This window comes from Haplochromis burtoni, unplaced genomic scaffold (assembly GCF_018398535.1).
Source record: "Haplochromis burtoni strain Fernald_Lab_line unplaced genomic scaffold, NCSU_Asbu1 Contig_104, whole genome shotgun sequence".
Taxonomy (NCBI): domain Eukaryota; kingdom Metazoa; phylum Chordata; class Actinopteri; order Cichliformes; family Cichlidae; genus Haplochromis; species Haplochromis burtoni.
The window spans coordinates 1,932,474-1,945,914 of NW_024582465.1; the positions used below are offsets into that span (position 1 = coordinate 1,932,474).

The following is a 13,441-nucleotide window of genomic DNA, read 5'->3' on the forward strand; positions in this document are numbered from 1 at the left end:
TACAGTAACTGCCACTGTTTTGCACATGTCTCAACTCTGTATATTTATTTTATATATTTTATTTATTGTTTACTCTATTTAATTTGTAAAATATGTGTAACACACACACACACACACACGTAGAAAAATATTTAGTATACACATCCAGAAATGCATATACTATTATATATTGTACATATATTTATTAGTTTCAGATGTAGCCATTCTTGTATTTCGCTTGTTTACATTATTGTATTTTGCACAACTCTGTTGCTTATGAAGCTCACACACAAGAATTTCACTCACATGTGCTGTACCAATGTACCTGCACATGTGATGTGACAGTAAAAGTGATTTGATTTGATTTGATTTGATTTGATTTGATTTGATTTGATTTGATTTTGATTTTGATTTTGATTTGATTTGATAAACCGGTAGCTTTATGGTTTGGTTTTGACATAAAACACTAACAAACCAATATTGGAAAACTAATGATTGAGTTTAGGTTAGTGTAAATGTTAGAGATTCAAGATTCAAGAAGTTTATTGTCATATACACCACAAAATACATTGGTTACACTGAGCAATGAAATTCGTACTGTGCGAGTTACCTTCACACAATTATAAAAAAAAACCAACTGAAGTTCATTGCTAAGAAGTTTTTCCGTCTCCTGACTGACTTGATAGCACGAGTTTAAGCAGTCCTCCTGCACGTCTTTACTCCCACAGGCCTCAGCTGCGACTCGAGAAAGAGTATGGAGAAGTTAGCACCACCTCCCTGTGCAGTGCCGCCTCCTATCCTGAAATTCTCCATGGGTCAGACATCTGTAAGCATTTCTCTCAGACCACAAGAGGAAAATAGAAAGTTGGAAGCTACAGGCTGTGATTTGGGTGTGTATAAATAAAGTTGCTAGCAAAGGAAAAGCTGCTAATATGATGAGAGTCCAGAAGGTGGGAGGTTAGTAGGAGCAGGACACCCAAATCATCAAAGAGTGGAAATGAGTTGCAGGAGGGCAAACAGAGCCACTGAAGAATTTTATGAAAGGCTCATGAGGTATTCGTGGGTGTATATTTTACATATGTAAGTACAAGTTTGATTCATTGCATGTGTGGCTAAAAAAAAAAACATACATGGAGCGTACATTTCTAAATGATTTCTCTTTTTATTGGTTGCACATGGTAACCAGGGCTTAGCTGAACATGAAAACACTTGGAAGGGTAAGTCATTTTGGGACGGCTGTTGCAAACGCATGTCATTATAGTCAGGGCTTGATCAGGTGATCCTTAGTTACTGTGCAATAGGCCTAGGCTGCTGAGGGGTGTGTTTAATGTGCTTATACACCACAATCATTTAATCATTAGTTGTTATTAATCTCTGGTTCTCTGCCACAGTGTGTCTTTTATCCTGTCTCCTTCCCCTAACCCCCAGCTGGTCACTGCAGATGGCTGCCCCTCCCTGAGCCAGCGTTTGCTGGAGGTTTCTTCCTATTAAAAGGTATTTTTCTTTCCCACTGTCGTCAAGTGCTTGGTCATAGGTCATTTGATTCTTGGGGCGTTATCTTTGTTTTTCTATGGTCTTTACCTAATAATATAAGGCATCCTAAGGTGACCAATGTTGTGATTTGATGCTATGTAAATAAAATGTAATTGAACCATATGGTATACTGCTCTATCTGTATCTACAATCTTCACTCCTTAAAATATAAGCAACGCTAGAACAAATTAAAGAATGTTGTCAGATATATTACCAATTATTAGAACAAGTAATAATTTGTTTAAAACTGGTGTTTTAAGGCTGTTCTAATGAGTCCATCTGCAGTAGACGAGTAAACTAACAAAAACATGTTGACTCTGAAGTCTCAGAGTGCTAAACAGGGAGCAACACCCATTCAGTCTGTAATAATGCCTGAGCAAAGAGCAGATTGAGTGGAAATGAGCCATGTTGCCCCTTCACTGCAGGCCTCCACATTGGTGCTGACTCCTCTGTAGTGGTCGGCACTGCCTCAAAACTGCAGGGCACATTTGTGCAGCTTCCAGAAATAGGACGTGCTGTATATAATTGGCAAAACAGCAGGCTCACAGCTGCTATGAAAACAACCATGCTTTTCCCGTTGCCTTAGAACCACCCTACAGGCTTACATATGAGGCCCAAAATGATACCTTTAAAGCTGGGTGTAGGTGCAAAACCGCAATTTAATGGAGCGCCTCTTTGCCTTTATGTTCCTGAAAGACCTGAAAAGCATTTGTAGATCTTTGATGAATTGAGCAAAAGTTTTTTTAAACAAAAGAATAAAAGTTTTGTGCTAACAGTGTTAACAGTAACTGGTTTATTTAACTCATTTATAAGACAGCAAGAGAAATTCAAAATACTTATAAAATCACAGGAATAGTGATAAAAAATAAATGTGTGTCGTGACTAATAACATTTAAAGCCTGCTGAGAGATAAAATATACTTGACTGTCAATGCAAGATGAATGTTGATTGTCCTTTTGTGAAGTGGTTTCTCATCCTTGTGGTATTCAGACATCAGCTCCACAGCCCCCTGTTCTCTCTGCTATTCCTCTCTCTCCCTCTCTCTCTCTTTCTCTAACCTGACAAAAGATCATTCAAATTCACTCATAAATACAATAAATAACAAAAACGATGCAGAGTAGCTGCTTGCTCAGTCTCTCAACTTGATTCAGCTCCCAGTCTCAATACAATACTAATACTTATTCAGTCTTTGGTCAGCTTCACATCTCTACTGACCAATCCTAGTAAGGCTGACATTAAAATGGGGAGATTTTAATATTAGTGTTTCAGATCCCATGTGCAAAATTTCTGTTATGCTTTTTCTTAATGTGTTTGTTCTTAATTTTTATTTTTTGTAAGTTTAAGTTTACTTTTACGCATTTTTGAGACCATCTCATAATGCACTGACATGATTTCCTTTGAGTTAAAATGGTATTTTAGCGCTGATTAGGGGGTAGAGAGGCCAGCCCAAGTCCAGACTCCCATTTAGGTTAGGAGTGTAATAAATTCTCATGTCAGCCTTCATATTCTTGATTTAAATCAAATGCCTTCTTCACATATCACTCTTATCTCTTGCCTTCATCTACCAGCTGAAAAGTTTCAGGAAGTTTTGGAGTCCATCTTCTCCAAGGAAGTCGAAAGAGCCCTGAGACGAGCCCAAGTGGACGAGCAGGAGGACAAGCAGGACGATGGCCAGGAGTGGAATGAGAAGGTTCCAGCCGGCTGCCAGGATGTTGTACCATTTGGCCTTGTCCGAACACTCCTGAGCCAGCTGCAGGTTGCCCTGAGTCTTTTGGTCCCTGGCCTGCAAAGATGCAGGAAAACAAATTCATATTAAGACATCTGGTGTAGTCAGTTTTAACTGGTAATTTAAATATGAAGACTCCTCAGCATCAACGAAACTTTGTGCTGAAAGTCTGGGTAAATTACCAGATGATTAAACATGCAACTATTTTGCTGGTAATAACTGAAATGAGTAAAGAAAATGAACAGCCTATTTATATATTGGTTGGGTCGGATTATTGGGGGGGGGTCATAACCCCCCTAACCCCCCCTTAATTACGCCCCTGCTCCTCAGTCTCATAAGTCTTGTGGGACATCTAGAGACATTAAAGCTTCAGCTGCTCTACATAAAAAAGATAATATGAGTTCACTGTAAATAAAGAAGGTAAAACACAGATCATCTTTTTGCTTATAGACAGCTTGTCCCACAGATCTGGTTCAGTGCTGAACCAGGGCAGACTGAATAGCTTCTAAGTGTATCCAGTTATTGTGGAAAGAACCCAGCCAGGGCCTTCCATACAACTCTCTAATTTCCCATGAGTACTTGCCCATTAGAAAGATACCAATTATGCCATTTTTAACTCTCCAGACAAGGAACCAGTGACTGTCTTTAATCTGAGTGCTGAGCCAGTGGCCCTGTGATTCTGAGCTGCACCGCGTGCATGCAGAAAAAAAATTAAATAAAGGGTATACACACCCTTTTGTGGTGAGATTTTCGGGAACTTTTATTTCCAGGTAGTCATGCAGTGTTTCCAAACAAGATTTGAAAATGCAATTTTCCCAGACTTCTTAACTTTTTAAAATGTGTTAAGTTTTTTGTTTTGTTTTATGTTTCTCTGCAGCTCCATTCCTGTGGTAAAGGGCGCTCCTGCTTTCTACTGTGTGAGACATTCGACCAGAGACAATAATAAGTCTTTACATGCTTCAGAATCTTACTGTGTTTAATCAAATTCAAAGAATTTTGCAACAGAACTTTTACACAGAGGAAAAGCTAGAAGTTGTTCTGCTTTTTACACATAAAAAATCTGTAAAAAATAAAGTAAAATGTACAACTTTTAAATTAAGAATGCTTCCATATTCATTTTATAAGAATTTTTTTTAACACCTTAAAAATCATAGGGTATGCAGGGTTTTTTCCCCTCTTTTTACAGTTTATACCCTCACTTACACATGGTTAAAAGAAAACAATTTTCTTCTTTTTGTCAAAAATGTAATTGCTGGTTCCCGCTGCTTCTTTTAGAAATGTTATTGTAGGTGCAGCCACTCATTGGTGCTTGACTTTTGCCCATTGTTTCATAAGTATCCTTGCCAACTTTGCACAACTTTTGCTTTTGCTGCCAAGTTTCATTGCAGAAGGCTGAGGCAATTATAGTAACACAATTTTCTTGTTAGCATTAAGCTGTTCAAGACTGACAAAAGTCTAGTGTTACACTGCATAGAAATTCTTCCATTTTTTTTCATCAAGTGTATCCAAGTGTTTCTGCCTTTGTTGTTTTCTAAATGTTTTAATAAAGAGTTTAAATAACTGGAGACAACAATGAAGGCTACTTTATTTAAAAAAAATACATTAATAGAAAGATTTGTTTTAATTGGGACTGAGTTAACAATGTAGACCCTTCTTTGTTAGATGTCTGTAAATTGATTGTAAAACATTTTCAAAAGCAAAGAAAGAAAAAGAGCACAAGGCCTCACCTTGATGGAGTAGATGAGCGCCATGAAACCCAGGCAGCAGAAGTTAACATACAAGGTGTTGCACAGCGACCAGACTAGATAGTCTCGGGGAGGATTCTTGCCAGTGTTCCCCATGTTCACTACAGTGGATCCAACTGGCTTGCGGGCAGATTTGCAGTTGGTAAGAGGGGTGCAGTCGGAAGGGAAGTTGTAGGAATGGTTGTCCATTGTTAGCCTTCAGAGAGGGGAATCCTAGCTGTAAGTGGATAGACAACTTTGTGAGCTTGTTATCCTTCCAGATGCTTGGTCCTCGTCTTGAGAGTAGTCCCCCCCCCTCTATGCGAGAGGCTTAAAAAGGCCCATAAAGAGGGAGGTGGCAGGGAGAGCATGCATGGGCAGGGTCCTTTAATGCACTGCAGGTCTGTCATTATGTGGTCAAGCCTGTGAGACTGAAATAGAGATAGAGAGAAGAAGACAGGGAAACAGTTCTCTGAGAGAAAGACCAAATATATAAACTGTAGCTGAGAAAAGTATCCAAACAATAATTTTCCTAGAGATTTGAAGGTGGTGCGTGGTGATTTGGGTGAAGGTGAAGGCCATTTGAATGATGTTGAAAAGCCTTGATATGTCTGATGAAGAGTCTGCCAGAGGTCTTGAGGCAGGCATCTGTATCTTGGTGGGAACAGAGTGGGTTAACACAACCAACAGGACACATTTCTAAAACATATAAGAACTATTAGTTCAGTTCATTTCATTTGGTTTTCATGTGAACGGTCACAGTTTCTTACATAAAATAAAGTAAATTACCCAACCTGAACATTATTTTTGTTCCGCATGAGGACCTGGAGAAGCTTATTCACGCTTTTGTGACCTCCAGGTTGGATTATTGTAACTCCTTGTACTACGGTCTTCCCTCTTCTCTTCTTCTTAGACTGCAAACAGTCCAAAATGCAGCAGCCCGCCACTTGACTGGTACGAGGAAATTTTGCCCTATTACTCCTGTTTTAGCTAGCTTGCATTGGCTGCCCATAAAGTACCGTATTCAATTTAAAATATTACTCCTTACATTCAAAACTATTAGTAAATTAGCGCCGAGTTATCTTAGTGAACTTCTCAAACCACATACTCCTGCTAGAACACTCAGATCTGCCACTCAACTACTTCTGATGCAACCTAGATCTCGGCTGAAGTCCCGGGGTGACCGTGCGTTTGCTCTGGCTCGACATCCGCGCATCTGATTTATTGTTATGATAATAATAAACGTTTCTTTGCGTTAATAATACAATAGGAAATCAAACATCACTTTGTACTGTCTATTCCCACAGTATCATCAAAGATGCACAGAATAATTATTAGTGGATGAGGGTTCAGCTACACATGAAGAATTTCAGACATTGAATCAAAGATGTCGGCCCAATATTTTTTAACCTCGGGACAAAAAACAAAACTGTGGCTTATGTATCTTCAGCTACGGAGCATTTCTCACATATAGGAGAGACCTCAGGGTATATTTTATTTAACCTTTCTCTAGTAAAGTGTAGATGAAGCTTTAAACCGAATCAAGCAGTGTTTTGCATTATAGGAGCATTTATGGATATTCTGCAAACCTTTTTCCCATTGAGTGTCTGTGATTATGATACCTAATTCTTCTTCCCATTTAGATTTGATAAAGGATGAGCTTGCAGGGTTTACTAACATTAAATTCTGAAAGGTGCAAGAGATAAATTTCTCACTACAAGGTGAAAGTTGGAGACACTTATCAAGACCGGAAATGTTGAGACTCTCAAAGACCTGTACATATTTCCTGACAGAGTCTGGCAGGTATCTAAAAAAGTCTCTTCCTTATAGCTTGTATATCTCTTGTAACTGCTTGAAAGAGGCACTGTCCCAATATAGATGACTGATTGAGCAAAGTCCTACCTGTTTTAATGCATTGTGTATAGATGGTTTAAAAGATGGATTGCCTACAATGGGTGTAATAGGGGATGGAGACTTCAAATTAAAACATAGTTTAATCTGCTTAAAAATACATAGGGTGCTATGTATTACCACATTGCCGTCATATATAGCTATACTTATCAATGGGCAGTATAGCTATATAGTAAAGCTGACAAGCTTCCTGCTCCAGTTGCGACCATGTGAGGGGATTGCCATTGTCTGCTAACCAGTATGTCATAAATTTTATATGTAAGGCCAGTAATAGAACAAGAAATTCAGAAGCGCTAACCCTCCTTCCGTTTTAGACTTGCAAAGCTGTTTCCTAGCAATTCTATGTGTTTTATTGCCCCATAAAAAAGGTAAGAGGAGTGAATTCAGGTTTTTAAAAAATGTTTTAGGAAGGAATACAGAGAGATGTTGAAATAAGTACAACCACAATCAAAATGATCATTTTTATAGGATTAACTCTACCAATGAGTGATATAGGAAGTGAATTGTACACTTGACTGAAGCTCAGATATTAAGGGAGAGAAGTTAGATTTTAATAGAGAGGAATAGCATTTTGTAACCTGAATACCCAGATAAGTGAGCTTCTCATAAGCTATACTGAATGGGAGGTTTTGCAGCCACGATGGGTTACTCACATGTATAGGCATTAGTTCACTTTTATTCAGATTTATCCTGTATACAGAGAAAGACCCAAATAACTTTATTTTGTCTAATATGACAGGAATAGTCTTTCCTGGCTGGGTGATATTTAATAACACATCATTCGCATAGAGTGAGATTTTATTAGTAGTTGTATCAGTATTTTTTTTTAAAATAGATCCCTGTTTTGTCACTCTATATACGCCAAAGGATAGTGATAGATTCTGGTTGGTAAGAATGTGAGCATGAAGATTACCATAAAGCAAACTTACCACTGAAATAAATTTCTTGCCCAATTTAAATCTTTCCAATATTTCGAAAAAATAGGGCCATTCAATCTGGTCAAATGCCTTCTCAGCGTTGAGTGCCAAAACTGCCAACTCTTCTTTGGGTCTGGCAGTGGAGTAAATAATGTTGAATAGTCACCTGAGATTAAAAAAAAGAATTTCTCTGGGGTATAAATCCAGTTTTATCAGGGTATACTAACTGTGTTAAAAGGGGCTTAATTTACTGGCAAATACTTTAGACAATAGTTTCCCATCCAGATTTAGCAAGGTGATGGGACGATAAGAACCTACATTCTCAGCATTCCTACCTTTTTTATAAATAACAGTTATAATTGCCTCTGTAAGGGTGGGAGGGAGGACTTTATCTGCTAGAGCTTGAGTGAATGTTTTATGCAGGTATGGGCACAAAATCTCACTAAGTTTCTTATACAATTTGCTGGGGATGCCATCTGGTCCAAGAGCCTTATTGGTTTTACTTGAGGCAATTACCCTCTTGATCCCCTCTATTGTTATTTCTGAGTTTAAGCATGTGAGTTCATCCTCCCCTAGGTTTGGAAAAAAGATGGCGCCGAGTATGGCAGCCTCGTTGCGAGCTCCCCCAAGCAACAGCTTTTTTCTGTGTTTAATTTTACTTTTCCTTCATTTTTTCGCGAGTAGCACATGTCTCCTTGTGTACGACCGACAAACCTTACTGGACATAAAAGACGGTCTTTCTTATAACTTTCCGGAGTTCAAGTTTTGCAACACGGACGCTCCGTTTGCAGACCCCCCATTCATCTCACCTGAGACGCCTTTGTTCTCTGGCCCTGGAGGCCGCAAACGCCGACGCAGAGGGAGAAGATCTGGCGTTCTGGTTCGACTGAGACGGCGCACTAACAGACCACCGTTACCCAGTTTATTACTGGCTAATGTGCAGTCTCTGGAGAACAAGCTGTGCGAGCTTCGGGCACGGATCTCATTCCAGCGAGAGATGCGGGACTGCTGCGTGATCTGCCTCACAGAAACCTGGCTATCGGACAAGGTACCGGACTCCGCATCGCGCGGACAGGTCACAGGATCTTACTGGGAAAAGCAGAGGCGGTGGTGTGTGTTTCATGATCAACAACAGCTGTGTGATTATGCGAACGTGCACCCGGTCAAATCCTTCTGCTCACTGGACCTGGAGTACCTGATGATTAAGTGCCGGCCATTCTGGCTACCGAGGGAATTTACAGCAGTGATTATTACGGGCACTGCCTTTGCCTCCGCGAACACATCGGACTACAAACACGCACATTACCAACTCCGGAAGACGATCAAAGCAGCCAAATGTGAGTACAGGGACAGGGTGGAGCAACAGTTTGACAACCCTCGGAGTATGTGGCAGGGACTAAACACGATCACAGACTTTAGAGGGAAAACCAGCACACCGCAGACCACGGCCTCTCTGTGTGAGGATCTAAACGTATTCTACGCTAGATTCGACACAGCGAACACCATGAGACCGGACAGTGTGCGCACCGCGGATGACGTCAGTGCGCACACTGTGTCTGAGGAGGATGTGCGGAAGTGCTTCAGGAAGGTGAACGCACGCAAAGCTACTGGTCCCTGTACCCAAATCCTCCACCATCTCCTCATTGAACGACTGGCGACCTGTAGCCCTGACCCCCATCGTAGCAAATGCTTCGAGAAGCTGGTCAGGGACTTCATCTGCTCTGCACTACCCGACTCACTGGACCCTCTACAGTTCGCATACCGCCACAACAGGTCCACTGATGATGCCATAGCCCTGACACTACACACTGCCCTGTCACACCTGGAGAAGAGAGACACGTATGTGAGAATGCTGTTTGTAGATTACAGCTCAGCATTCAATACCATCGTTCCCTCGAAGCTGGACAGGAAACTGCAGGATCTAGGACTGAGCAGCTCCCTCTGCAGCTGGATCCTTAGCTTCCTGTCTGACAGACGCCAAGTGGTCAGACTGGGCAGCATCACCTCATCCCCCATCACACTGAACACTGGTGCTCCACAGGGGTGTGTACTGAGCCCTCTCCTGTACTCACTCTACACCTACGACTGCACAGCCACTAACAACTCCAACATCATTGTGAAGTTTGCGGACGACACTACAGTGGTGGGTCTTATCACCAACTGGTGATGAGACGGCTTACAGGGAGGAGGTCAGCGCCCTGACCCACTGGTGTCAAGACAACCATCTCACCCTCAACGTCGCAAAGACAAAGGAGTTGATAGTGGACTTCCGGAGGTGCAGAGAAGTACACACCCCCATCACCATCAACGGCGCTGCTGTGGAGAGAGTGAGCAGCTTCCGGTTCCTTGGTGTACATCTGGCTGAGGATCTTACGTGGTCAGTACACACAAACAAAACAGTGAAGAAGGCGCAGCAGCGCCTCTTCTTTCTCAGGAGACTGAAAAGATTCGGCATGAGCCCCCGCATCCTCAGGACCTTCTATCACTGTGCCATTGAGAGCATCCTCACTGGATGCATCACCACCTGGTATGGCAACAGCACCGCCTACAACTGCAAAGCTCTCCAGCGAGTAGTGCGGTGCTCTGAACGGATAATTGGAGGTGAGCTTCCCTCCCTCCAAGACATCTACAGGAAGCGCTGCCTGAGGAAAGCGGGGAGGATCATCAAGGACTCCAGTCACCCCAGCCATAAACTGTTCAGACTACTTCCATCAGGAAGGAGGTTCTGCAGCATCCGGTCCCGACCAGCAGACTGAGAGACAGCTTCTTCCACCAGGCCATCAGACTGCTGAACACGTCATAGACACCTCAGCTTCACTACTGGAACTTTAACATTATGCACTCCATACTGTACAGTAATGCCACTGTTTTGCACATGTCTCAACTCTGTATATTTTTATATATTTTATTTATTGTTTACTCTATTTAATTTGTAAAATATGTGTACACACACACACACACACACACACACACACACACGTAGAAAAATATTTAGTATACACATCCAGAAATGCATATACTATTATATATTGTACATATATTTATTAGTTTCAGATGTAGCCATTCTTGTATTTTGCTTGTTTACATTATTGTATTTTGCACAACTCTGTTGCTTGTGAAGCTCGCACACAAGAATTTCACTCACATGTGCTGTACCAATGTACCTGCACATGTGATGTGACAATAAAAGTGATTTGATTTGATTTGATTTGATTTGAAAAGTGCAGCTATCCAAGAACTTTTTCGTAGAGTCACAATCTATATTTTGTTTAGCATACAAACTTTGATAAAATTGGAAATAGTGATTGTTAATGTCTCCGGGGTCCATTAAAGCCTCAACTGCATTATTTTTAATTTTATGAATTGTACTGTCTTGTTCTTGTTTCCTAAGTTTTCTTGCTAGTATTTTATGCGATTTGTCACCAAGCTCAGAGTATTTCTGCTTGGTGCACAAAAAGGCTTTACTGATTTTTGCTGAGAGTAGATTATTATATTCATATTTTAAAGACAGTATTTTCTTAGGTAGCATTGTGGATGGCGTTTGGGCATTCTCTTTATCCAGATCTTTAATTTTTTTGTCCAAGTCAAGGAGCTTAGCCCAGTTTCTCTTCCTTCTGGCTGATTTAAAAGAGATAATAGTACCCCTTAAATACTCCCAAAGTGTAGCAGGCTTAGTTTCTGAGTTTTCATTTACCACAAAATACAGCGAGATCAGTGTTTCCAAATATTCATGAAAATCTTTCGCACCTAACAGTAGAGGGTTGCTGCAGTCTAGTTGCATTTGGATGTTTAAGGTTAATGTGACAGGGGAGTGATCAGAGATGACAATATTGTGATATTTTGTGTCAATGACACGTGGCATTAATTCAAATCAAATGTTGCCATTAAATATGTATAATCAAATATTACAGTACACACAGGTTATTTAATTTATAAATTATTTCCAATTTTTCAAAAAAATTATTTCAGCAAAACAATAACTGTCATTGTATTGTAGAGCTTATGAAAAACATTGTTAGAGGCACAATTTCTTCGTTTGATTTCCGAACACCAGTAAAATGATTCTGATGCTATTTAAACATGATAAAAATGAGTCAACTTTGAGCCAATGACACAATGAAAACCGACTTTGATGATAAACTCCGGAAAGGGCATGATGATGCACTAAGTAGAGAAATGAGTACTGTGAAATGTGAGATCTTATGACCACTATAGTGAGCTGTAAGTTCAAAAGTATGGCTGAATAAAAAAACAAATATAACTTAATGAATTGAATCATCTAGATTTTTAAACGTGTCTCTTTGCTTTTGAATGGTGTTGTTTCAAATGTTGAAACAAAAATGAGCAACAACGCCCTCTGCCGCCTATAACTGTGCTTTACAACAAAGGCGGGAACAACCAAAAATAATCCCTCGTGATGTTTTATCTATGTGAACGTGGAGCAGGTAGCTGTTGTTCTCATAGTCTGTTGCAGTAGTGTGATAGGTAGGTTTAAACTGCGTATTATCTATTTCGTCTCAAAATGTGGTGTAAAATGCGTTATCGTCGTCGCTTCTGCGAAAGACAACAGTGGGAGGGGCTCCAATTAATAGTGTCCTGTGCCGCTAAATCAGCGCAGCAGAGTGGCGCAGCGGAAGCGTGCTGGGCCCATAACCCAGAGGTCGATGGATCGAAACCATCCTCTGCTAAGTATGTTTTTCTTTTCTTTTCTTTTCTTTTTTAATTAATTAATCTTACAAGATATGTAACATAATGTTACATTAAATCGTGTAATTACATTCATTTGGAATAAATGTTTATTTTAGTATTAACATCTAATCAAACCACAGTAACTTTATGCCTATATACAGTTTATACCTACAACACTATCTTTGTTCTGAAATTCTCAATCTCTTTGTTATGTAATTACTTTCTAAAATGTTTAGAGACAAACAAAATTACTGTCTGCGTTTAATAAAAAGAGCAGAAAACTATATGGTGCCTCATTAATATCAGTTTAAAAAGTCAAAGCAATTAATGAAAACAGCAATTAAAGTTGCGTTTTTTCACTTTAGTAAAAGGTAAAAATTAAAAAGTAAAAGTAAAATCCCACACTTCTGCAGTGTTGTTTTTATTGCATAATTTTTATATTTAAAGCATGTACACATTAAGAATACCATCTGGCATTTATATAAAAGAGAGATGAAAACTCTAAATATGTTTCGTTTGCAGTAGTAATTTTTTTAAAATCAGATATTATAATACAGGTAAAAGAAAAATAATAAACTGTTAAAAAACCCCACACGGGGTAGAATGTAATTTATCATTGTTTAAGAAAGTTATGTGTTAATTCCCTTCATGAAAAGTTGAGATGAACATGACATGGGGAAAGAAAATCGACCAAAGCGAGATTTGCAAGGAACTGTGAACTTTCTATAACTGACAAATGATGTAAGCGTTCAGGAAGCATTCTGGTGTAACTTGCCAGATGCCGTTTTCTGACAGCATGGTGCAGCCTGTATCTTGGATGGATTTGTCTGGCTGACCTTCTCCCCACTTGGTAAATGTCAGACGTTGGTTTTTCATATCCACCTCAAAATTTCCCTCTGCCTTTTTGTTGTTGACACTGATCCAAGCTGCCTTGTAAACATCGCCAAACACTTGAGTCAGTG

General features: G+C 39.9%; 1 protein-coding gene and 1 non-coding gene across 2 annotated transcripts; one reads left to right on the forward strand and one right to left on the reverse strand.

Moving 5' to 3' along the window:
* Positions 1–1,117: 1,117 nt before the first annotated feature.
* Positions 1,118–5,290, reverse strand: ifitm5 (interferon induced transmembrane protein 5). Its single transcript, XM_005927859.3, has 2 exons — positions 4,966–5,290; positions 1,118–3,295 (listed from the first exon to the last, which is right to left on the reverse strand). Exons 1-2 carry the CDS (start codon positions 5,170–5,172, stop codon positions 3,074–3,076), a joined length of 429 nt encoding a protein of 142 aa, XP_005927921.1. The 5' UTR covers positions 5,173–5,290; the 3' UTR covers positions 1,118–3,073.
* Positions 5,291–12,406: 7,116 nt separating this feature from the next.
* Positions 12,407–12,478, forward strand: trnam-cau. Its single transcript has one exon. It is a non-coding gene; the product is annotated as a tRNA-Met (tRNA).
* The last annotated feature ends 963 nt before the right edge of the window (positions 12,479–13,441 follow it).

What these genes read in the sequence shown, in the direction of transcription:
- ifitm5 (XM_005927859.3), bottom strand. Translation starts at nt 5,172, where the DNA reads ATGGACAACCATTCCTACAACTTCCCTTCCGACTGCACCCCTCTTACC. An exon ending in CGCTCATCTACTCCATCAAG is followed by an intron (nt 3,296 to 4,965) that starts GTGAGGCCTTGT and finishes GCATCTTTGCAG; the next exon opens with GCCAGGGACCAAAAGACTCA.